The following is a 24471-nucleotide window of genomic DNA, read 5'->3' on the forward strand; positions in this document are numbered from 1 at the left end:
CCTCCTTATTCTTTTTCTAGTAATTATACTGATCTGGCCATATCCTTATAAGGTACGCCCCACTACTTAAGGTATTTGGGTGCCTTATATTCAATGAGACCCCTTGACTGAGATATCAATAGAGCACTTCTAACCTTTCCTAGCGCTGCGGTAGGTTGAGGAGGACTTGCGCGGGACCCGGAACCGACTGGTAAGCAGCTTCCGGATTCTACAAATTCATAATTATCGGAAAGGAGCCCGAGATTTTAGGACGGGGTGCGGAGCATCCTCCATGCCTAGCATCGTCTTTGCTACCGTGACTTCGCCGATACCGGCAGGTAGCATTTGCTTCATAGATCTGCAGCGGCACGAACAAAGTTAGATATTTCACCCCTCGCATCCAGACGATTCCTTATTAATTCGGTTCTTCGTGCCATCCGTCAGGGGGAGCGGTGGGAGTGACTGGTCTCTTCGTAGGGCCGTTGCCCGGCTGCAGCTATCAACAATCACAGCCGGCGTCAGTGGTTTAGTGGTAAAATCCATCGTTGCCATCGATGGGCCCCGCGTTCGATTCGCGGCTGACGCATTGCTTTTGCTTCATCATCACTTCGAAAGTGGAGTCAATCACCTCCCTTTTGCCTGAGCAAGGCATCAAGTTGCACCCATTCTTAAATCGTAACAAATTCTACGCATACATCGATTTTGGGGGTTATAGCCTTCTTCTCTCTTTATCATTTTCCAATTCCAGCCGCTTATTCAGATCTTCTCGCCCATTTGACAACTCAACGTCAATTTTAAGCCGGCCTTCTCTTTTCTGATGCCACCTCGGTCGCCGAAGCGGGGATTGTCTCCTCGGCGCCGGGGCCCTTGCCCTTGATTCCCCTTTCCACACCCTCGGGCAGGTCTGCTCCGAGCGCTCTCGCCCGTCCCTCGACCGTCTCGTCCGATGTGGTCGCCGTGGCGCCCACACCTTCCAGACCGCTCCTCTCCTTCTTGCGGTGGCCCGTCGCGTGCGCCCTGTCGTCGCCCTTCTTGCCCGGTATCTGGTTGTGCAGCTCGCGACTCACCTGGCCTTCCATGGGCCTGGCGAACGTGTTCTGGTTGTGCACGTCCTGGCTGGTAGCACCTGGCATGCTGAGAGCCGAGGTGCGCGATGATGGGTCCATATCCGGGTTGAGGGCCTGGCCGGGAGTCACGTTGACCGGGTTGGGCTGGTAAGTGTGCTCCTTCGGTGCGGTTCCGGGTGGGAAGGTTTGGGCGCGGAACTCGTCAACTGCTTCGTTGCCCACTTGTTGTCCGAGTTGATGCTGTGGTCTTTTGTGTTAGAAAACCGGTTCATGGATTCAAGATTTACCGAAAGACTTACACCTCCGGTCGATTGCTTCGCAGGCGGCACACTGGAATGGAACTCGCCCTGGTTGACGACTGAATCGGGGTTTGCTGACATGATGATGGTGTGTTTCCGGCGCTTGTTTGGACCAAAGGTTTTTTAGTGATGATGATGACACAGGATACCTTTGCTCTGTCTGATATCGAATACTGTTTGCCTGGGGAAACAGCTCAGAAAGCATCTTGAGCATTAAAATAGCCAATTAATTGTTATGGGCTATCTATGATGTCAGGCTGATTGTTGCCCTTCTGCGATGTTGCGTCATTCTGGACAGAGACATGTGCGGATGAGACAAGCGGGCCACTTTTCGCCGTGATTAGCAAATAAAAAAAAAGTACGCCCTCTACAGGAATGATCCGCTGTCATAGAACGGTAATGCCAACTGCTATGTCGGACGCTTTGTGGTTTCCCTGCCTTATGGGCAGAGTCATCCGAGTTGGCAGGGCGTTTAAGTAGACCTGGTCGGAAGTCCCACGGATAGACCGGGAATCCGACATCACTCCAATCGGAGATAGCTGTTTTTGTAGATTAGATATACTACTTTCGAGACATTGTTTACAATCCAGGTACGAGGCGGAGGGCATGGAAGAAGACTGGTTCTGGTCCCTCAAAAATGCAGCTTAGAAGCGAGTTCGGATGGCCACAGAAAGCGATTGGCCAAATGGTGAACGTCTGCATCTTCATATATAATTGACCACTGGCTCGAAACTAGTGTAGAAATGCATAGTTGATGTCTTGCGGCCGTGCTCTGGCTTGATGAAGGATCAATGGGATTCATCAAGGCGGCGCGGGGATGATGTAATTTGGCGGGGCTTCGTCTCGGGAAGCGGGAGGGTGCCAAGCCTAAAATGGGCGAGGTTCCGCTGCCGAAAGCCAGGGCAAGGCTAAATAAATGAACACCATGGAAATGACGGAAGCACCGACAATGCCGTTTCGTGTCTGGCGTCGCCGTTATTGCTGGTCTTCAATGACGGAAGGGACGGACGGACGCATTTGGCGGCTGGGGATGATGTTGGTGGTCCGGACCCAGTCCCCTGTGAACGGTGCCAACGTGGGCTGCTGCCGCATCCAGCCACAAAAAAAGGTGGCGTCGGTGCACCAATGCGGCTGGGGGCTGCCCAGCCAACCAAGTGCAGCCAATCTGTTCCATGGGATCAGGGGCCCATCCCCACCTTTTCCAACTTCAGCCGTAGCGTCCCGACGGCTCGGGGTTTGCTGATGATGGACGGATGCGGGCGCACAGCAGATCTGTGGTGTTGCCCAAGAAAGAGAGAGCCCCGGTCTCCAAGGCCCAGCCGCCCAATATGGCATTTGCAGCCCCTCCTTGGCAGCCCCCTGCTTTTTGTTTGTCCTGGCCGCCTGGCCTGATGGCTTGATGCCTTTCGCCCGTTATTTCAACTTCTGATTCCTGTCCATTATTATTACTATTATTTTCCAGTAGTTCACGACGGCATCTGCGAAGACCCGCTGTGTCCGCGCCCAGCTCGAGCGTTTCGTGGGACCGTGCTCGGCGCCGTCATTTCCACAAATGGGTCTCGAGGATCTGGGATTGCTGAGAATAACGTTTGCGACCAAACAGGGGGGGCACAGCCAAGTGCCCCAAATACGAGACGAATCGGTCTGCTGAGCACACCTGTGCTCGACACGAAACCAGCCGACTCGTTGCAATCGACCCGCGCCAATTTCCCCGCAGAAACCTGTCGTTAGCGACAAACGAGCAGGTCGAGTGCAAAGCAAAATAAAAAAAAGGCACACGCGGCTGCCCCGCGAGTCGAAACAGGCTGCGACGCTTTGGTGGGGACCAGAAAACAAGGTCCGCGCCTGGCGACGCTCCTGCCGCCAACCTGCTGTATATGGCGCAGCCACGGCACTATTCCGACGACGAATTCGCTGAACGCCAGCCTCTGGGAAGTTCAATCTGCTCTTCTCCCCGCCATCAGCAGCACTGGCAGCCGTACCACTACCAACAAGACCCCTACAACGCCTCACGACCGCACCCTGAATCTTCCTTCGAGAGACTCCGAGCCCAAAGACGGTACGGCCAAGAACCGCCGAGCGGAGGACGGGGCGCAGGGCCATACGCCGTCACTGGCGCATCATCGAACGGCTACGGACAGGCGGATGCCGGATCGCCGGTGTCTCCACCACGATCATCTCCACAACCCGAATCAGGGGGACGTTACTGGGGCCACAGCGCTGCGTATCCGCCACAAACACAACAACGTCCATCTCCACAGAGCACCGTCACCCCGGGGGCAGATAACTTCAGCGACGCCGCGGCAGGAGGCATGGCGGGTATAGCTCTATCCATCGCCGAGCAGAACGCTCGCGAGAGCGGCCTCAACGCGATCCACGACCCCTACTACCAGCAACAACCACCATACCAGCGCCAGGGGCCAGGCCAAGGCTATGCCGAGAGAGGGATGCTGGTGCCGCGCGGCTATCCGCCGCCCGACGGGACTTCACACACTAGCTTACAGGGCTTGAATGCCTCGGCCGCTGTCGCCGGGTATGCGACGCCTGGGCAGAGGACGCCCTCAAGAAGCCCGCACGCGGCTATCAACGACATCTACACCGACGACCCCTACCAAAACCTCTCGCGCCATCCAAATCCCAGTCTAGGCGCGGTCGACCCTAACGAGATCGAAGATGACGGCGACGATGGGCTCGAGTACGCGAGGAGAGGACCGCGAACAAGCATGCTCAGTCTCGGGTCCAGCCACCGGGACCGTAACAGCGCCGTGATCGCGGGCGGCGTAGTAGCTGGCGGAGTGGCAGCCGGGGGCGTGCTTGGTGGCCTGGTCGGGCGGAACGGCAGCGGCAGCTTGAGCACTCAATACGCGCCGGTCAACAACGCCGCCGTCGGAGATGGGGCTTCAGGCCGGTCAGGAGGAGGGGGTGCATACACGGGGAGCGCATTGGCCATGGCGGGCGGCGAAAAGGCTGGTTGGGGGGCGTCCAAAGCTTCAAGGTTATCGGGCAGGAAGTGGAAGCTCATCATCATCTTCACAATTGCCGCCCTTGTCTTCGCAGGAATAATCCTCGGTGTTTTGTTTGGCATTGTCTTCAAGAACAACAACAATGGCAATAGCGGCAGCAGCGGCAGCGGCAGCGGCAGCAGCAGCAGCTCCCAGGGCGATATCTCAACCGCTGAAGGCGACACGAGAGCAAACGGTGATCTCAACATCAACTCGGCCGAGATCCAAAGCCTCATGAACAACCCCAACCTCCGGAAGGTCTTCCCCGGCATGGACTACACCCCGCTCAACACGCAATACCCCGATTGTATCCACAATCCGGCTTCGCAGAACAACATCACGCGCGACCTCGCCATCCTCTCACAACTCACCAGCACCGTCCGTCTCTACGGCACCGATTGCAACCAGACCCAGATGCTCATCCACGCCGTCGACCAGCTCAACCTCAAAGGCAAGGTCAAGATCTGGCTCGGCGTATGGCAGGACGCCAACGCCACCACCAACTCGCGCCAGCTGGAGCAGATGTGGGACATTCTCGAAACGTACGACACGGAATACTTCAAGGGGGTCATCGTGGCCAACGAGATCCTGTTCCGCGAGCAAATGACCATCACGGCGCTGGGCTCGCTGCTCGAGGAGGTGCGGCGCAACATGACGGACAGGGGGCTGGCGTCGCTGCCCGTGGCGACGAGCGACCTGGGCGACAAGTGGTCGGCGACGCTGGCGTCGCAGAGCGACGCCATCATGGCCAACATCCACCCCTTCTTCGCGGGCGAGCCCGCCGAGACGGCCGCCGACTGGACCATGTACTTCTGGGGCAACAAGACCAGCACGTTCCTCAAGACCGACGCGTCCATGAACATCATCGCCGAGACGGGCTGGCCGTCGCACGGCGGCATGGCCTGCGGCAACGAGTTCGAGACGGACTGCCCGGACCGCGCCGTCGCCGGCATCGACGAGATGAACGTCTTCATGGAGGACTGGGTCTGCCGCGCCCTCGAGGACGGGACCGAGTACTTTTGGTTCGAGGCGTTTGATGAGCCCTGGAAGGTCAGCTTCAATACCGAGGGGAAGGAGTGGGAGGATCATTGGGGGCTGATGGATGTCAATCGGAATCTCAAGGACGGGGTCAGAATTCCGGATTGTGGCGGGAAGAGGGTTCCTTGATCTCGTTTTTTTTCCTTCTTCTTTTCTCTTTGGGCCTTTTTCTTTGCTTCTTACTTCGTCTTTAAAGGGCTGGTAAATTTGACGTTGCATTCGTGTATTTATGGTTTGTATGCCGACGGAATGGTGGGTTAAGTGTTTGGTCTGTTTATATCTGTCGTGCTTAACTTTCGCGTTTGTTATAGGAGTACGGCGGGGATTTTACTACTCTTGACACATGGGCATCCTTGGGGCTAATGTTCATAGCTGGGAAACTGTCTCGGTCGTTCGTGGGTTGGGACGCGGTGGTCACGTCCCATTAAGGGTCGATAGAAGAAAGGAATTCATATATCCATGCTACCCACACTCCTGTGCCCGCTTCAATTCCGGCCACGGCCCAGACCGTGTCTTTCAAGCTATACTATCGTGATAACTCGTCGATGCCGTAGATCTGTGATCTCATTCAGCCATTCCTCGCTACCATCACTTTGCTCCCGCCGTTTCTCGCTGTGAAGAAACTCGGCACTGCCGATTCTTTCCAATTTCGTAACATCGTTAGGCGACGTCCCCAATATAAGGAACGTCGTTACACGGGAGGGGTCGCTTTAGAGACATATTGCGGACATAACGGCACCCCCGGTTCCATTCCTGGTTACTAAGGCCTATTTCCTGTGTCGAGCTTCGCACAGACAGCCCACCAACATTGCCCGTTGGGTCCGTTGCATGGAATCCTTCAAGGTTAGTATCTTGGTGCAACTCCGCTGTCCGGTTGGCGATGCCAACCCGGAACCTATCCCGCCCGAGGTGCTCGTCGTAGGTCACGATGGCGTTGTGCACGAATCCCGATAGGGTGACGCTCGCGCTCTTGACCTCTCCGAGTGGGTCGATCCCTTTCGGCTCTAGCGCCCAGTCCCGGAGCGCTATCATGGAGTGATGCCGGGAGGCGTTTGTCCCAGGTCTGAAATATCGAAGCCTTGTTTCAAGCGGCTAATGTTCCCCTTGGTGGCCTTGAGAAATCCCGATGTTCCCCAGCAATACCTCAACGCAGCGTAGCGGACGTCTTCTGGCGCTTGGTCGTGTTCCACGAGCTGCAGTTGTCCCGTTTTGTTCTTTAGAGATAGCAATCTGGATGGCTAAAATGGGCGATTTGCAATGGAGCAAGCTGTATGCCCTTCTTGGTAGTCCCTGAGGCGCCGCCTAATAAAGGAGAGACGGCTCTGGGATGCGCTGTGGCGACTGATCTCACTGAGGGCTCCGGGCAATCTTGGGTTCCGACAGGGGCCTATGATCATTCACGAACGGGACCGGTAAGTACGGGTAACTGGACGGTTCTATGTTAGTAAGTGCCGTCCCAGGAAGAGTGTAAATCTGTATGCAATAAGAGCCGTGGATCGTCGTCTCAAGCATACCAGCATGTTTTGCCGACACCGTTATGAAGAGTCAAAGTTCCGGCTTTTGCTCCAATAGGAGACCACCGCACAGTGCTTTGACCGAGTCACGAAGGAATAGGCAGTATCGGCAATTAATAGGTGAAGTGCCCATCAATTGGTCATCTGTTAGAGACCATGACAACCCAGAATCGCGAATTTCCGGCATCTTTCGCAAATGGTTGGAGCAGGAGCTGCAGCCATCATGGAATCGTCACGGAGTGCCGCTCTCAGTACGACCATTCTACGGTTACTCTGCCGCCTTGATACGAGCGAAGATTGTGCCCAAGGCTGAGGGATGACTAGAACAAATAATTAGGCGGAGTGATCAAAAGGTAAAAACTAAGTATCTCATGAGAGGTGTAGAACATATCCGGTCAAGGTAATACGCACTGAACCGCGGAGCGATGGGACTGTCCGATACAGTCTAGCTTCCTGGAGGCAGCGTCATCGCCAGTCCGGAATAAATGTTATGAGGAAAGGAATTGGGAAGGAAATCGAGATATGAGGGATGCGGCTCAGGCTGGGCATGTTTAAATGCTATAGAAATATAGGGTTAGGGTTATCCTATGACGACCTCCTGCCCGCGCTGCCCAAGGCGCCTGTCATCTAGAGCTTCAAGTTGCACGTATTTCAGGGTTACTTATGGAACATGGGCTCTTTGAGACATTGTCCGTGACCGGATATACACACTTCCGTTTTTGGGCAGCAATATTCCGTTTACTAAAGAAGTAGAATTTTGGTATCTTCTTTGTTAACCTCCTGCACGGCCCACCGCAAGTTTGTTGCCTTTGTAGAGCATCGCCTCATATCATCCATACGATGCTCTTGATGTTGTCATAAACATTGAACTCTGCCAGAATACAGACAGACAACCAGTCGCTCAAAGCGCGGTCGGCGCCGAATACACCGGCGCCCCTATAAGTACGTATCCCGGGCGCACCGCATACTCAGCACAATCCCCCCAACTCAAACCATTCAATCCCCCACCCGCCATGGACCGCACCCAGCCCCGCCGCCGAAGGTTATCTGCAGAATCAAGGCCCAAGTCCGACAACATCAGCAAGAAACACCTCCTCGCCACCATTCCCAGCCGGGACGCCTCGGCCGACGAGGCCACGGAATGGCTGGTCAAAGTGCTCCAGCGGCGCGCGCACCGCACGTTCCGCGAGTTCTCGTCCGAGGCGCAGGAGGAGTCGGGGCGGTACGAGCACATCCTCTTCCTGCTGGGCAGCGACATCTGGAACATGAGCGAGGAGGAGCTGTACCAGGCGATGCCGCCGGCGCTCCCGAGCCGGCTCGCGAGGATGGTGGCGAGGGATATCGTGAAGCTGAGGACCGAGGCAAGTACTCACCCAGACCTGTCCTTGGGATAGTTTCCCCCCCGCGCTGCCTACGGGTTGATGCCGAGGATGAAAAGCTGACTGGACCGTCACCTGCGGGATTAGGCTTTGGCTGCCTATTTCCTAAAACTCACGGGCTTGTTTTTCCTGTTTCTTGCGGCAACGTGGATAGTGTCGTGCATTATTGAATGGATCGGACAGCAGTACGAGCAGTCCCATTAGAGGTTCGCCGGGGTGGTGCTTGTACATATGTCAACCAAATCGAACCGCCACGATGAGAGGCTACCGCGGGATTGTCAGAACCTCCATAATCCTTCGTACCATTGTGAAAGTATTTGAGACTAGTCATTCTACCAGATGTCGGCCCAGGATGTGAGACCACTCTGGTTGCCGGTGTTGGAAAACTGGATGTTAGGCTCCCAAGACTTGGGAAGTAACCGAGCACTACGAATGGCAATATAGAAAGTAGCGAATATCGAAAAGTATGGCACAGCCCCTTACCGTATATCTAATACTTCGTATCGCCGAGAATATGACTCTTGCTTTACGAAAGGTTCAATTTTCCCCCTCTTAAAGGCGAATTCACAACAACTTGTCTCTCCATCGCGCAAGCCAACAACTCGGTAGATTTCCGCTGATCATCTTTGCCCTGTCTAGTGCCCTGCAGACTTGATCCTAACTCAGATGTCAATAAATGCAGTGACTAAAACCAGGGGGTTTCTGTTACACGTCCTTACGAGGTGTGACAAACGGGGGCCCAATCACAACGCAATCCATGGGATGGAACCACATATTGTCTCGTTTCGATGCGGTGTGCATACGGTTCGACTCTTGCTTGTTTGTTAGCGCGGGACTCTTGACAAGTGTTCCGGCTCAAGATCCATAAGATTCCTATACGTTAACAACCGCGGTATGCGATGCATGCAGCGTCATCGTCCATATATCGTGCAGTGAGTTAGGAGTTGGACAAGACAGGATACGCGCGTCAAGATCTTGCAAAGAGTACTGCGATGTTCGAGGCAAAAACGGGCCAAGGACTCGACGCCCGTCTCGAGAGAACGCAGCTCGGCAACGGAACCCGTCTCATAAAGGTACGGCAGACCTCGGCCAGGATACCGTGGGTGCTGTAGTTAGTGGTAATTAAATTTCCGTACAAGTGCAGGAGTGACGAGGCCCCCGGAAAAAAGGGGTGCTTTGTTAGTTGGAGGGTCTGGAGAGGAGCTTGCTTGGCTTGGGACAGCAGGTTGGCAGCAGCGCTCTCCGAATTCCGGCTTAGGGTGCAATGGGTGTGTCCACGTGTGAGGGCTGAAAACAGTGAAATGCGGACCACCCCGCACCGGGCAACCCCCGCGGGGGGTTTCGTCGAGTTTACCGGCAGTTCGGCGCAAGAGAAGACCGAGTAGTGGGGCCGGGCATCAGACCGAGGGGAAGGACCAATGATCGAGAACTGCCCCCGGCTGCAGGCTCCTGGCCTCCTGGCTCCTCCCATCCTGCCATCCTGCCATCCTGCCATCCTGCCATGCTGCCATCCTGCCATGCTGCCATGCTGCCATGCTGCCATGCTGCCATGCAATGTACACAATGCTGACGTGGGGGTCGCGCGAGATTAGATTGCCAGCGTCTATCGCAAGCAGGACTGAAGATGCGGTGAGCAAAGGGCCTTGGCCTTGCGGCGCGTAGCGGGAGTCTAGTGATGTGCTAGGCATGCATGGCGCTATGCAAGCCTCGATGCCTGGGGGTCGATTGCGTGTTGACCAACCCCGAAACAGTCAAGCGCCTCGGATCTTGGGAGAACCAACGGAATGGTTCAGCCCCCGATCTTGAGGTCTACACCGCATCCTTGGAGGGGTACTTAGCTCCTTGTGGAGGAGGGAATGGATGGATGGTGGCTGCCCAACACCCGTCCGATCCGGCCGGTCCAGCTCTTCGTAGCCTGTCTTGTGTAACGAAGACCCCGCGTTACACGGCCAGTGTACTTGATCGCCGGCATCAACTTCGTACTTCTTGGAGCACCTGCCACCTTACGCTGGCAAGCGTTTTCCGCGACTTGAGAGCATCGGCAGTCGGCAGTTAGTCTACGCGACATTTAGATCCCGGACTACCACCGCTTCATTGTAAGGTGCCCCTATCCAGTAGGTTGATCAACAACTAATGCTTGCCGCTTTTGGCAGTCGGCCGGCCCGACCCCGAGAAGTGGAACGGGAGACGGCGGCTATGGGCCACCGTCTCCGGCATCCTTATCCGTGTGCGGGGGGATCTATCTCCGTTCCAGGGAATGGCGCCTTTCATTCATGACGATGAAGCCGGGCATCACGCCAGGGCCACCCGAGAGACGGCAGTTGACCATGCCGAGGGCATGTCAGTGGCACTCGAATGGAAGCTGTTGCTGCCGTTGCTCTCGGGCGGCGCCGACGACCCGCAGCCGGATGACGGGCGGCTCGTTGATGAAGCGCTGTGTCCGGATGACGAGTGTGCTTCCCTCGCACAGGCTCATGATTGCATTGCCGGGACAATCCGAGAGACGGGTGAGAAGGCCGTGACTATGCACACCATCTTGAAAGAAGATCTCGAGGAAAAGAACTTCTGGGAGTCCTCGTGGATTGTCAAGAAGGCGAACTCGGCGGAACCTCTGAGCACAGAAAAATCGTTAAAGGGATACATTTGGGTTCCGGTGGAGATATGCTCGCCCAAGATGCGCCTCAAAGATTCCGGGACCCGCCACCGTATGCAAAGGGTCCTCAGCGCGCTGAGTTCTAGTCACCGTTTAGCTGCCAACTGTTCTTGCGAGGTCCATATCCACCTTGGGCAGATGGATGGCAGGCCTTGGTCACTGTCGACATTGAAGAGGCTGGGAACGCTGCTGTGGGTAGCCGAGCCAATCTTGCGGGCTATCAGGGACCCCAACTCGCCGAACTTCGACCACGTCTATACGTGGGGCTTCGAGATGCGGAAGCACAGCCGACTCGCAGAACGTGTGGAGGTTCTGATCGCACAGTCCTCGTCTCCCTACAATGTGCCAATGCCCAACAAGTTTAGCGGAATCTCGGACAATCAAGTCGCCAGCACCCTTCAAGCTCGCGGTGCGGTGCCTGCCACGGAGCTTCGAGCTGTTACCGAGATATGGAAGACGACGTCGCACCTCGAGCTCGGCCGGTTGCTATCGGGCGAGGAGAAAAAGTACAGGCGGCTGGGATTCAATTTTAGTGCGTTTGGCGAAGAAGACGAACGGGCGCGTCGCAACCCTCGAACGTTTGAGTTTCGAATTATGGAGGGATCAGTCAGAATCGACCTAATCCTCGGGTGGCTGACCATCTGCGGGACCATCGCCGAGGTCGCGGTGGCGAAGGCTGACCCTCGCTTCGCGGCGGCCCTGAGTCTGTTGCTGCACCAAGCAGATCGGGCCCAGCACAAGACGGCCAGAGACTTCGGAGAGACGCCTGGTACTCAGCGCGGGCGCGAGTTCCGAGAGCTAATGCGGGCTTTGGGGGTCTCGAGTGACAATTACCGTGGATTCGAGGAGAAGATTATGCGAGAGAATTAGCGTGCCCGCTGGTCGGGAAATATGAAGATTAATTGACCAATGAATGCGTTGGGACCAGCCTCTCCCCTTCTCTCTCGCTCCCTCTTTTCATTCTTCCCGCCGCCAGTTCTTGGTCAGACGCTGTTCGTCCAAGCCCTTCTCGTCCTAATCAAGAGTGGGCCGTGCAGCCGGCTGCGTTCTGCTGTTCAGAATGCAATTCGTGGGATGCATCGAGCGCTATATACGAATCCGAAGCCCGTGGGTTCCCACCCATTCGGATATCGGGGATTTAAGGTGTTTTACGCTGTTTTATCGAACCCACGCCGATCGACAGGCGATTTGACCGGCAACGAAGATGACGTCGATGCCGGTGAGAGTTTGGCCTACCGAATGGTGGGGTAACGATTCCGGGACTGGGGAGGTCGAGATCGATGACATCAGAAGATTGGCCCTGGCCTGTGGATCAAAAGGACCGTACATCCCGGGACCGTGCCGTCGTTCCACACGGACGAGAGGTAACAATTGTTACTGTTGAGCCATTCCGGAGATTCCAGCGCATACATTGGCCTCGAGTCCCGCAACATCGCGTGGGCCCGCCCGCTCTGTTTCTGGTGCGTCACAGCCAACATGACCGCCACGACGAGATCCGCAGCCAGGAAAGAAGGGAAATCCGGCGGTGCGCCTCCGGCCGCACAGGCACACCCGGGGTCGAAGCACAAGACTGGGGAAAGCGCCGGCTCGCCCGGCCCAAAGCGAAGCAAGAAGCAAGAGGAAAAGGAGCAAACGACCATTGACGAGACCATTGGCCAGTAAGCGTTCTCTGCCATGTTCAACGCCATACAGCGCTCTAACCCCGGCTACAGCGGCGTCACCAAAAGGAAGGCGCAAAACGGAACCAAGACCGGTAAGCAAAAGACAAGAGGCACAAAGGATGGCGCCTCAGCGGTCGAGCCAGAGGGCCGTGACGAATCCGAGCAAGTACCGTCCAGCATCCTCGAGAAGGGTATCATATACTTCTTCTTTCGCGGTCGTGTAGGCGTTGATGAGCCATCCGATGTGAATGAGATTGCAAGAAGCCACATCATATTGCGCCCTATTGAGAAAGATGCCAAGCTCGGGAGCGGCCCAATCGGCGATGCTGGCAACACTCGGGTGTGCGTTATCCCCAAGAAAGTGTTGCCGCAAAGTGGCCGAGAGCGGTGGACCGCTTTCGTAGAGAAGTCGGGGGCGTCCTTCCAGCAGCTCAAGGAAGAGTTCCTGAGCTCGTCCGATTACGAGACTAAGACGGCCGGCACGAGGCACACTCCGGCAGCAACTCCAGTGGGTGAGGGTGTCTACGCCATTACCAGCACCGGGCGCGAGAGTCATCTAGCATATATCTTGACGCTGCCCGAGACACCAGGAGAGGTGCAGCGGGAAATGGGGCTGAAGGAGAAGGGCAGCTTCATCATCAGCACCAAGAACCCGCAGTACCCCGGCCCGGCGAACGCGCGGCTACCAAAACCGCCCGAGTACCCAAAGGAGTGAGTGTTGATTACTTGCTTCTCATACGTAGCATGGTTCTAACATTATCTCAGGCTCCTTGATGAATTCCGATCCCTCCGTTGGGTTCCGACGCAGCCAAAGCATCTCGACTATGTCAACACCCAGTTCCTTCTTGTCGGCGAATCTTCCGGACTCGAGAAGGCGCTCGCACAGCAGAAGGAGGACCAGGAAGAGGGGAAGGCAGAACCCGCAGAAGAGATGGAGAAGTTGGAGGAAGAAGACACAAAACGCATGAAAGATCTGAGCAAAGATGACTCAGGCCGGATCTTTGCAGATCTGCAGGTGCATGCGGGAGACTATCCAAAGTTGCAGACCACTTTCTGAGACGTTGACAATCACAACAAGGAAGGTTATCGCCCAATGGCTGATTTAGATGCTCGAATCCTTAGCTAAGATTTGGCCGGTTTCCTACTAGCCAGAAGTATGGCGGTTTGTGCGTCTTCAACCTTCGTTGAGGGGCCACGCACATGTACCCAGATGGGAGAGATTCACGCCGCGGATGCCGCCTTGGGAATTAGGATGCGACACATTTATCGTCAACCGCCGAGCCCCGCATATAAACGTCACAATTGAGCATTAAGCCATTCGTTCGCCAACACTTCACCAACGTTAACAAAACCCTCGCCTGCTACCTTGTTTACTTTCCATGTTATGAACAGCACGCACTCGTTGCCTTCATTCATCTGGCAGCACCTATGCTCCCCATCTAATCTTGATACAGGGGCAGGCCACAAAGAGGTCTCCGTGAGGCTGGAGGAGGAGACGTTGTCATGGTACCCGTTTAGAACATTGGCGAGATTCTCGAAAGCACCTATCGAGTTGTTGCAAAATTAGCTTACTACTTATGGTACTGCCTTCACCGCGTGGTTCTGCCGCAATCTCCGAAGTCGTCGCAATGTCACGCTCAAAATCCATGCGTCCAACGAGGGCCACGCCACCCGTAAGATCCCTACGAGGATAGTATCATGTTCGATTTCGGAGCTACGACGAGTAGAGCCACCCGAGCCGACGGGACTCAGTCTGCGTAAAGGCTACAAGAACTAAACTACAAATATACGCCATCAGGTTACTAGAAGCCGCGCCAACAGTACCGGTTCCGCGCAACTTTCGCAAAGCTCGCTTGATATAGATACGGGCACTAAGCCTAGTGGGCCTCACCCCTAGGCGGCAGTCGTAATATTTCCGTGAGATCATGGTAGTCTCCGGATTCGGCGAACTATGTTTGAGATAAATCAACGGAACACTGATAGCCTGGAATAAGCTCTGCTTCCTGATGTATGTGCTCTCATACTGGCTAAGAAACTGGCTGGTTCGAACTCACTAGCGCCAACACCATCAGTTGTTTGTCACATCACCCCACTTTCTACTTGACCCAGCCGACCGAGTCGAACGAATCCGGTTTGGCATAAACCAGGCTGCCAGGGGCATCAGGTTGCAATTGGGTCCCGTCGAGTGGCACATGATGGGATTACTACTCGTTGTAAGCCAACATCTGACTTCGCGGTTGGCTGAGCTCAGCTCCGACCGCAGAGGAAAATCCGAGATCGCTCGGAATACCCCTCTTGTGAGTCGTTTATTGCCTCTTCCCCATGTATGACGATATAGCACTTATGATAAGACCCTGTGGCAACGAAGCCCTGGCGCATATATTATCCCGTCATGCATATTTGGTACCAAGCTACTTTAAAGGTACATTACCATGTAATTATCTTATAAAGGTCCTTTGGACGAAATAAGCATGTTGCTTCTCGAGGTCTACTGTCACCAGTCAGAAATCTACGGGGCGACCGAATAAAGTATCGTGTGATGTGCAAACGGTATCCAAACCAACATCGGACATATATTTACGTGGCACCTCCAAGGCCCCGAGCCTTCAGAGATAGCCTTGGGGCCCACCACCGACAGCCACATCAACTGTCCACTGCCAGAGACTAGAGGGAGTGAACGACGTTGTATTTCCCTAGAGAGAGATTGGCAAGGAATGCACTAGTACACCGAATGATTACCAAGCAAACTCTCTCCTGCTTCAAATTGCCCTCGCCATCGCCCTTCCCCTCGATGTAAAGCTACAGTCTCTATCCGGACTGAATCCAGCTTCTACCGTCCGGTTCTACTCAGGGCAAATTACAGTACGGCACTCGAACCATCCGCTCCCGCCGCAGCAGCCGCCAAACCCGGCCTCGGCCGTGTCGACGGGGATGCGGCGGCAGTACTGGGGGCGGTAGTAGACGGTGGTTAGCAATTGTAGTCTATAGGACAGAAGAGCAGCCAGAGGGGGAAATTGCAGAATCGGCGGGAGAACATACAGGCTCTTCCGGGCTACCGCCATCAGATTCGCAGCAGCGCTGGGTGGCAGCCCAGTCCCTGTTTTTGACCTCGTTCAAGCAGGCGCAGTCGACGGTGCATTGCTGACGCGAGGCAAGGGTGCCGGCGCCAGCGGCCTGGGGAGCGGCCGTCACGGCGGCGGTCGCGAAGGTGAGGACGAGGGCGGTGATGAAACGCATGGTGCTGGCCTTGGGGGAGAGGTATGTTGTGGATCGGACTCTGGTGAGTGGGATATTGCTTGGATTCTTGTTATTGTGATGAGATGAGGGCTGGTGGAAATAGCGGGAAGAATCTTGGAAGTAGGCGCCGCCATCGTCGTAATACTTATACCAGGCATTGATATTTGCGGGCTTGAAGGTTGTCATGTCCTAGCAAGGGCCTTGTCCTTAGCGCGGTGTTCGTAATCCCGAGCGAACTCGGTAATCACATTCCATCGTTGTTCTTCAGCGGATGCCACCTCCGTCAACCAGAGTCAGCACCGACACAGTTCACCCCTGGTTTGCTCGTTAGCGGCTGACTCGGGAACCAGGGTAAGCACGATGCTATCCGTGTTAGCCTCAAAACAACCAAATTCCCATGGAGACAACGAATACTTCAAACTTGTTCTAGAAGATCTCTCCTTGATGCTGGATTATTTCGTTGGTGTGTCTACCTTGACTACTCTCAACCTAAAGGTCTTCCGAGTTTTTAAACCGGGCCCCTGTCGAAAGGCATATACTAACAAACAATCAACAAACAAGGGTTAGCCTGTAACTGCATAGCTGTATTAAGTGAACCAGTTTTCTCGGAAAACGCTGAGACGCCAGTTGCGTGATATGCCTTCAGTAGGAACGTCGGACCCAAACCGGACGAGTAGGTGGAGACTTGGACTCATCCAGTACCGGCTGAACGAAGAGGCTATTGGGTAGATCGGACTCTGGATTCGGTCCGGGGGACTTGTCGGTCAGCCGGATCGGACTGAACCTTAGAAACGCCGATTCCCGAACTGCATCACATGGGGACTGGCGATGCCAAGGAGTTTCATCCGAGGTGGAAGGAGCGGTAGTAGTACTGGTTTCAAAACGCCAGCTAAGACTAATTACCTAACATAAGGCAGAGGGATGTCTATTATTACCTTGTGACCCTGTTAACTAGCAGTGAGAATACTACGTATTAATAATAATGGCATCTAGCTGGGCAGCGCCATGGCCTAGCGCATAGATAAAAAGTTCATTGTTATGTTGATATCTAGTAATTAGTTGCGCGCCACAGTTGTCTTATTTAAGGTAGAGTAAGGCACCTGTAGTATTGTCAGCGCTGGCGGTAAATGTCAACGGTCCCTAGGCGACATCATGTAGAAACTTCTCTTTTCCCCCTGTCCCCACTCAACTCGAATTCTCGTTTTTGAGTAGCTGTCGATCAGCCCTCGCATGAGGATAATGGACCAGTTTAGCGGACCAGGTGGGCTAGGTTTCACGGCCTCGTTCCAGAGTTTAACCAATCCGAGATTCAATCCGAGATTCAATTTCACTGATACGTATGACCTCTGTGCGGTATTGAAATAGTAATGTACGCATGTAAATAATGAGGCGATACACATGTGGCGCTGGCCACAGAGCATAAGGAATAGTAGTCGAGGGTTTATCTGGTGGTCCTCAATTGATTACCTTCAGACTACGTATCCACTCAGCTAGTACTCTACGATTGTTAACTTCAGTCTCGAGCTTCCTGCCATTTTTGGTACATCTATATCTAGCCGCCCTGGTGATTCCGGTTCCCGAGACGACCTAAGACGTCAATACCTTTTCGACGACAGGTTCGTCGCTGTCGTTATTAAATCCCGACTGTGACCATCTCTGCCGAGGCAGCGGTTGGGTCGGGTGTACAATATCAACCAAGTTAGGAGTTCTTTTGCGGAGCGTTGACCAGCGGCAATAGATGTGTGGGCCACGGGTGCGCTCATGTAGACTTATCCCTCCAAGCTCCATCTCCTCTTTCCTTGCCGCCCTGACAAGTAATCACATACTGCATTGATGGTATAGCAACAACACTTAGGTTCTTGATGCCGTAACTTGTACCATAGCTTGCACCGTAGAACCGGGAAGCACGCCTGGTGTCGCCCAGGAGAGTCACGCAGTCCTCCACGATTCGGAATGAGATGATTATCAGAGCTTTCGGCAACGGCAGGGGAACAGGGTCGGGATGGTATGTCTCACCAAGAAACGAAGATTTCAACGCCAAGTTTGTGACGGGAACCGTTGTACCAAACAAATGCGAGAGGTAGAATGTTGCGCGAGATGCAGATTCGTATGAACTTGTGCGTAGACCCGGATACGAACATGGTTTACTGGCAAACGCTCGCTGAAAGCAAAGTAAAAATGATTGCACATATCCATATGTCCCATTATGCATACGCCGCGGCGATGACGAAGATCTCAGGACAGCCCGAACCAGCAATATAGCAGAAACGAGAAGAACGTATTACTATAAGGACCTTTGTGGGTGTGCAGAGGAACATACAGTGCCACGCCCTTTGTTCTCTGCCAGTGCAAAGTTCGTCTTACCACGCCTTTGTGTTGTGGCGGGCTGGTAACAATCGGGCTGTAACCGCTTATAATACGACGATAAATATACAATGTGGCAGGACATTTGGCACATTACAAGCTCCGATGGTTCCCAGCCCTGTGTTCGCTATCCTAACAGAACGACCACAAGCCATGAGCAGTCCTACGAGCCGTGAGGCCCAGCGAGCCTACCAACCTTCTGACACTCTAGACAATGGTAATCAGTTGCCCCGAGGATTCGCCCATCTAAACCCAGAGTCTAGGGCGTGGCGCTCGTGGACCAATTTGGAGAGCTTCGCGCTTGTCTTCGCCATTGAAGATGTTATCATGCACAAAGGACGACTTTTGCCCGGAGCGGCCGAGACCATCAGCTGGTTGCTCAGGCAAGAAAAGCCAATACCCTTTGTCTTTGTGACAAACCTGGACGGGTTCGCGGACGGGATTCAGAGGGATGTGTTGCTTCAGAGGCTCAGGGACGCTTCGATGGATATTGGGCCACACCAGATTCTCGTCCGCAGCAGGCCCTTTGCGTATTTGGTGAAGGAGTTGAGACTAGGCAAGAAACATGTAATTGTCGTCTCCGGTCAGGGGGAGGACGACATCCGCGACCTGGCAGCGAAGTGCGGGTTCAAGAGGGCAAGGGTCTGGACGCCTGATAACTACCTCGACAGGCGTACTTACGTTGACATCAGAGCCGTCCTGGTGTGGTCCGACTGCCGTAACTGGGACGAGGTTCTCGATGTCATTGACCCAATCCTTCAGTCTGACCCTAAGATCTACTTGTTTGTCTGCGATGAGGATTTTAGTCGAGCCACGAGGTTCGCATGGCCCAGTGTGAGCAGCCACACGGTTATTCACATGCTTGACAGCCGCGCCGAGACCATGTCCCAAGGTAACCCAGGAGGACTGCGGTGGTCCGAGGTGAATCAAGTGCCTTCCATCGATAACTACGGAGAATCAGTCTGCAGACAGATCGAGGCATTAGTCGAACACCTGAACCAACAAGATGACACATCCGAGAGATTAGCTTGCAAGTCTGATCAGATCAAGACGATCTATCTAATGACCAGTAACCTCCTCCAGGACTCGAAGAATGTCGAGAGGCACCAACACCAAACGGTGGGCGGCCCGAACTGGAAGACGTTTCTTGTAGGAGGCTCGATCGCAGACGGTAGAGAAGGGGAGCGAGTGTACCTACCAGACGATATCTTCCCGGACGTCAAGGCGGCCGTTTCCGTGGCCTTGATGGAACAGGGCTTTGAACCTGTGCCATGATCCTCTTCCGGGATTGGCCCGACCATATATCCGGAATTGGGTGGCCGAAGAGATACGAGATAGCGCGATGCATAAAATGGTTACGGTGAAAGACAGAATCCTCAGCCAGAATCTTAATGTGAATGTATTAGACAGGCTGGCTGAAGGACACATGGCAGAGCATGGAAGGGAGAGGAAACGGCCCAAGTGTCACAGCGGTTTTTCCACCTTTTCTTTCTTTTGTTTTCTTTCTTTCTTTTTTTTTTTTTGTCTTTTTTTTCCCCCCCTCCCCTCTGGGTACATTCTTTGTACCACCATCTCCCATCAACTTAGCATTGACCTCGGTGAACGTTCCCGACTCATGGTAAGGTAAGCTAAGGTAGGTACCTACAAGCCCAACCGCTACGACTGCCACGATTATGCGCAAAAGACACTAAATCGGCACCAAATATGACAATGTATTAATGCACCCACAGAGCGCTGGCCCATAGATTCTCCCCAGATCCTCCCCAGATCCTCCTCCCTCCCCTCTCGATCTCACCTTTTACTCTTCTTCGTCAAGTCATCCATTTATTATCAACGAGGTCTACCAAGGCGTAGCATTTCTTCCTCATACGTTCTCAATCCCGCTAGGATATATACGTACCGATGCGAGTACAGACCACAAAACCCCATCCAGTGCGGCCCTTCCAGTTCCGCGACGAGCTCACCACATCCCGTTACCTAAGGAAATTACTAGGACACAACAGCCGTAACCAACACCAGGCGATGAAGACCTCCATTAGCCGGAGCTGTCGGACGACTGTTGCAAGTTTTCATCGGAGACCTCCCATCATAGTCAAAGTGCTCGGGCAAAAACAACCGCGACTGGATCTCCGAGTTGTTGATCGCCAACCACATCAGAGTGTCGTATCAGGGCAGCTTTAATTTGAGGGAGAGACTACCGTGAGAAAAACAGCCAATAGGAGTTGCAGGACTTAGCACGGAGTCCTGGTAAAAGTTCAGCGAGCTGTTAGTACTGCCTCACTCCAGGAGGTGGTAATGTGGCAGAGAACTCTCTCATCGCTTTTATTTACGTTGACGTGGGAGGCTGCTCTTCCAATGGTATCATCGGACTCATCTGAGCTCTCCTTAATATCAAATCCTTTGCTAAATATGACCTCAAGCCTACTTCTCGAGTCCGAATGCAGCGTCGCTGACTTCTTAGATAACAATATCAATCCGACCTTCGTCTGCCCTCCAAATAATCCAATTCCGACATCAACGCTGAAGCTGCGACAATCCGGAAGCTCTCAATGCCAATCTCCCGGGGGCGCCCAGTGACCTGGTCCGGGAACATGGCGTCGCGGTTTAGATATAAGCAGGCCAGGCACAACTCCAAGTTATCCAACTCGGAGGCGTACCCAGTGATGTGACACTCTGGTCGCATTTCCGTTGCAATCCACCTCGCGATCTCGTCGTATTCGTCCCTGAGCCTCATCGACCGATCACGCTGGCGGTTAGTTTGCGCGCCTGCCTCGTTGAGGATGACGCCAACAAATATCTCCCGTTCGCTGAGCGGCCGCACAGGATGCTCAGAGCGGCTAATGGCCACCTCTTGAACGGCTTTGCGATATCTGCCCATTGAACCAGGTCAGCCGCGAGACGCTCCGTCACGACGGAAAATGCGAAGCGGAATTTGGAGTACTACTGACGCTTGGTACAGCCGCTCCGCAGGTTCCAATTGATACCACCACGCAACCGACCCTATCCGCTGCACGCGCGCCATTAAGCAAGCACATAGCTGGTCCCAAAAGGCATAATTGCCTTCCGACGATGGACGAGGCCACTGAGCTTTGCTGCCGCTGCCTCTCCAGATCTTCTCCTCGTTAACCTCCCTATACAGTCGGCCAAGAATGTTTTCCGATTTCTGGTATACATAACGGGGGCGCAGGCCGAGTTCCTCGGCATCATCCGTGGTGTCACCCGCGGGACCGCCGCTATGTTGGTGACCGAATATGTCCATGCTGGAGTACCCAGTCAGCTAAACAAGTTGTAAGGAGACAGATATAGTGAAATAGTTGATATGTAGAAGAACAAATGATGGTGTACTACGAATATGGATGAAGAAGATCAAAGTGAGTTGTGAGCTCTCACAAATCTGGCCGCAGCTTCGGGACATTGGGGAGCCGAGATGGGTCGACTGGCTTCCCAGATTTCGAGAAATCGACTGCATCTGAGTGCAATTCCGCTAGGTCCAGACAGTAGGGATGCATTGTTCCGTGTTGGTCGGCCAAGATCATGTGTGTTGTAGCAATTTGGCGCAGATTGTCATACCGCATGAAGTCGACGAACCAGTCTGACATGTCACCCAGTTCCACAGGCCTCGGTAGCTGCTTTAGCTCGGCCTTTGCGTATTTGGCGGCGCCGTACGGGACGATTGGCGCATGGACAACAATATCCGGGTCCCAGATGATGTGATATAAATCTCCGTCGAGATCGCCCCCGGCCAACTGGCTAGGCAAGTCGCGAGCGCCCTTTCCACTGAATACGATGCAGTTCCGCTGCGTGGGCAAACCGCTGTTCTCTCGTGGGCGCTTATTTTCTACCATCTGAAAGTCCCCCGGGTGCATGGCGGGAGACCGCGTTACGATGACCGGGCCCTCACCTGGCGGCGGGCCAATTCCGCGCTGGCCTTCCTCCCAATCATAGGTGACGTAGACTTGTCCTTCTTCGAGCTCTCCCGTTACGTCCATGACTCCAATCAGGGTTATCCCTTTCCGGATTGGTATCCTTGCCTTGTGCTTGACAGCACGCAGGTCCCGAAGAAGTATCAGTTCCATGGCACTCCTGAGGAAGTCGTTGTGCCGGTAGTCGATCCCTTTGGTGTACGCATAGGTAATGAGCTCTCCCAGACGAACTGCCTCGCCTATGGAGCGCCGCTTGAGGAAGTCGGCAGTAGTGCCAACATCAGCCACTACCGTCTGTAGCTCCGCTAGCTGTCTCCTCTGCAATCCTAAAAACCAGCCGTGCGGTGCGCCTCGGTCCTCCAGGATCTTGATAAGAGGACGGTTCAACACCATGGGAATGGGTTTCGGTGGTCCGCCGCAGATCTCAAGGTTAGCTCTGTCGTAACCCTCGAACTTTCTCATTGAATTTCTGCGAATGCAAATTCTCTCGCCTTTGAGGTTCGGGTCAAGCGATAGCACGCCCTTCGCTCCAGCCCAGCGGATCTGAAGGCAAGTTGGATAACCCCGGAGTCGACGTATGGACTGGTGGACCTTCTCCAGGGCCATGCGGGAAATTCCGGCGACACCATCGCTAAAACAGTACTTGCCGGGTTTCACGTCGTCGATTATTTCAGGTTCGATATTTCCGAGAGGAAAGACATGTGGCGTTTCGGAGAAGGCTTGGCCAACGCGTGCTGCCACAAGTGCGGCCGTCCGTTCGACGTCCACAAAGCTTCCTAGCTCCTTGAAAATCGACTCGGATCGGTACTTCCGGGAGCGGTATGAAAAAGGTGCGGCCAACCACGCGGAATGTGAGCGCAACGATGAGTGGGAAAACCCAAGGAACTCGTATTTCCGGCCGCCCATATCGATCCCGCTCCGCAGGAGGGATCCGAACCGGTCGTAGATCTCGTCGAGGAGGACTCTTGCATTCTTGAAAAGCTCCTGACCGTTCTCGTCGCAGAAATGCACTCGAACAAAGTAATCGTAGCGCCCGGGGTATTTGCGCAAGATGCGGTTCCCGACTTCCATTGTTGGCCCTCCCAGGAGGATGCGGGTCGGCGTGATGGTGGCGCAGAAGACTCTTGCCTGGTCCCGCCGCTCCCATGCCAACCCGGCTCTGATATCTTCGCCAGAGCGAATGAGCTGTTCTTGACTTTCCAACATTGCCATTATGTTATCCACTTCACACCGACTTCCGCTATCGGAGGGTGAAAGGAAGTGGTCGCAGCTAAAGAGCGTTTTAAAGGCGTCGGTGGATATGGGTTGTTTCCTGCGCCCTTGTTCGCGCTCTGCGGCAAAGAGAGCGGCCAACTTTCGAACTAGGAGCGATACTTTGCTCGGGTGCATGTAGCCGTTGTATGCCAGTGCTTGGGAAAGAAACAAGATCCCAAATGGCAGGGTCCCTACGTGCTCGTGCCGGGCGAGCTCCTTCATCAGGTTCTGGATTGCGTCGGGATACGGGGCAAGTTGAGGCGCTTCCTGGGCGGCACGGTAATACTCTGCATCGTATTCGACCACGTTAATCCCTTTTGCCCGGAGAACCGCCATGTCGTTTCGCAAGGGCCCTGCAGCGGGAACCTGCAACTGGTAAACGGTACAGAAGCTGGACACTCTGCCATGCGCGTCATTGATGGCCGCGAGTCGCTGCATTCCCGCAGTTGAAGAAGTTTCGACAGGTCGATATTTGAGAAATGTAGGCGGGATAGTCAAGACGATGGTCACCATCCCTGTTGCCGACCAAATGAGTTCGTTGATGTCGGCATAGCCGATGTGGACAAGGACTTGGAGGCTGCAGATTTCGATCGTGAGACTATACTTGGTGAACTTCGCAACTGTGTGTCCCTTGTGCTCCCACTCTGCCACAAACGCGAAGTGGCCTTCAACAAATACGCAGTGGCCACAATCCAACTCGTAAGGCGTCATCACAACGGTGCCGCTTTTGTCCTGTTTCCGGGAGCGAGAGGTTGGCTCGAACTCCGAGGCAACGGGATTAAGTACTGTCCCCTTTCGGTGGCTGCGTCTGCAAGATATCATGCTCCCCAGGATCTGGAGCCGTGGCCTCATTGTGCGTTGACATGGTTGGTTCTGAGATCCTGTTGGTGAGATTTCTTCCTCTGGAATTGACTCCTCGCCGTACGCGTCCCAAAATCTCTGCCCGTCCATCTCATGCACGAATCGGACAAAGCCTTTTGGCTTGCCCCGTGGCTTGTCGCAAGAGTACCGCGATATGGACAGCTCATCCATGACTGGCTTTAACTCGGCTTCCAGGGCTTCGAGGTCCAGGTGCTTGGGTACTCCCAGGAAGAATTCCAT

At 54.3% G+C, this 24471-nt stretch overlaps 8 protein-coding genes and 1 non-coding gene across 9 annotated transcripts; 6 read left to right on the top strand and 3 right to left on the bottom strand.

Annotated features, from left to right (window-relative positions):
- The first annotated feature begins 494 nt into the window (after nt 1-494).
- Nucleotides 495-565, top strand: MFIFM68171_t10. Its single transcript has one exon. It is a non-coding gene; the product is annotated as a tRNA-Gly (tRNA).
- Nucleotides 566-773: 208 nt separating this feature from the next.
- On the bottom strand, nt 774-1426 carry MFIFM68171_01705 (uncharacterized protein; the record flags this gene model as incomplete). The annotated part of the gene is made up of 2 exons (XM_071057127.1): nt 774-1286; nt 1346-1426. 2 exons carry the CDS (start codon nt 1424-1426, stop codon nt 774-776), a joined length of 594 nt encoding a protein of 197 aa, XP_070913228.1.
- Nucleotides 1427-3222: 1796 nt separating this feature from the next.
- On the top strand, nt 3223-5514 carry MFIFM68171_01706 (uncharacterized protein; the record flags this gene model as incomplete). The annotated part of the gene is made up of 1 exon (XM_071057128.1): nt 3223-5514. One exon carries the CDS (start codon nt 3223-3225, stop codon nt 5512-5514), a length of 2292 nt encoding a protein of 763 aa, XP_070913229.1.
- Nucleotides 5515-7912: 2398 nt separating this feature from the next.
- Nucleotides 7913-8293, top strand: MFIFM68171_01707 (uncharacterized protein; the record flags this gene model as incomplete). Its single annotated transcript, XM_071057129.1, has 1 exon — nt 7913-8293. One exon carries the CDS (start codon nt 7913-7915, stop codon nt 8291-8293), a length of 381 nt encoding a protein of 126 aa, XP_070913230.1.
- Nucleotides 8294-10062: 1769 nt separating this feature from the next.
- MFIFM68171_01708 (uncharacterized protein) lies at nt 10063-11801 on the top strand (the record flags this gene model as incomplete). The annotated part of the gene is made up of 2 exons (XM_071057130.1): nt 10063-10108; nt 10432-11801. 2 exons carry the CDS (start codon nt 10063-10065, stop codon nt 11799-11801), a joined length of 1416 nt encoding a protein of 471 aa, XP_070913231.1.
- A 606-nt stretch (nt 11802-12407) lies between these two features.
- Nucleotides 12408-13649, top strand: MFIFM68171_01709 (uncharacterized protein; the record flags this gene model as incomplete). The annotated part of the gene is made up of 3 exons (XM_071057131.1): nt 12408-12589; nt 12644-13303; nt 13358-13649. 3 exons carry the CDS (start codon nt 12408-12410, stop codon nt 13647-13649), a joined length of 1134 nt encoding a protein of 377 aa, XP_070913232.1.
- A 1786-nt stretch (nt 13650-15435) lies between these two features.
- Nucleotides 15436-16015, bottom strand: MFIFM68171_01710 (uncharacterized protein; the record flags this gene model as incomplete). Its single annotated transcript, XM_071057132.1, has 2 exons — nt 15436-15537; nt 15632-16015. 2 exons carry the CDS (start codon nt 16013-16015, stop codon nt 15436-15438), a joined length of 486 nt encoding a protein of 161 aa, XP_070913233.1.
- Nucleotides 16016-18346: 2331 nt separating this feature from the next.
- On the top strand, nt 18347-19468 carry MFIFM68171_01711 (uncharacterized protein; the record flags this gene model as incomplete). Its single annotated transcript, XM_071057133.1, has 1 exon — nt 18347-19468. The coding sequence occupies one exon, from the start codon at nt 18347-18349 to the stop codon at nt 19466-19468; it is 1122 nt and encodes a 373-aa protein (XP_070913234.1).
- Nucleotides 19469-20663: 1195 nt separating this feature from the next.
- Nucleotides 20664-24471, bottom strand: MFIFM68171_01712 (uncharacterized protein; the record flags this gene model as incomplete). Its single annotated transcript, XM_071057134.1, has 3 exons — nt 20664-21063; nt 21142-21453; nt 21584-24471. The coding sequence occupies 3 exons, from the start codon at nt 24469-24471 to the stop codon at nt 20664-20666; spliced, it is 3600 nt and encodes a 1199-aa protein (XP_070913235.1).

The sequence above is a fragment of the Madurella fahalii genome (assembly GCF_045866475.1).
Source record: "Madurella fahalii IFM 68171 DNA, scaffold_1, whole genome shotgun sequence".
In the NCBI taxonomy this organism is placed as follows: Eukaryota; Fungi; Ascomycota; class Sordariomycetes; order Sordariales; genus Madurella; species Madurella fahalii.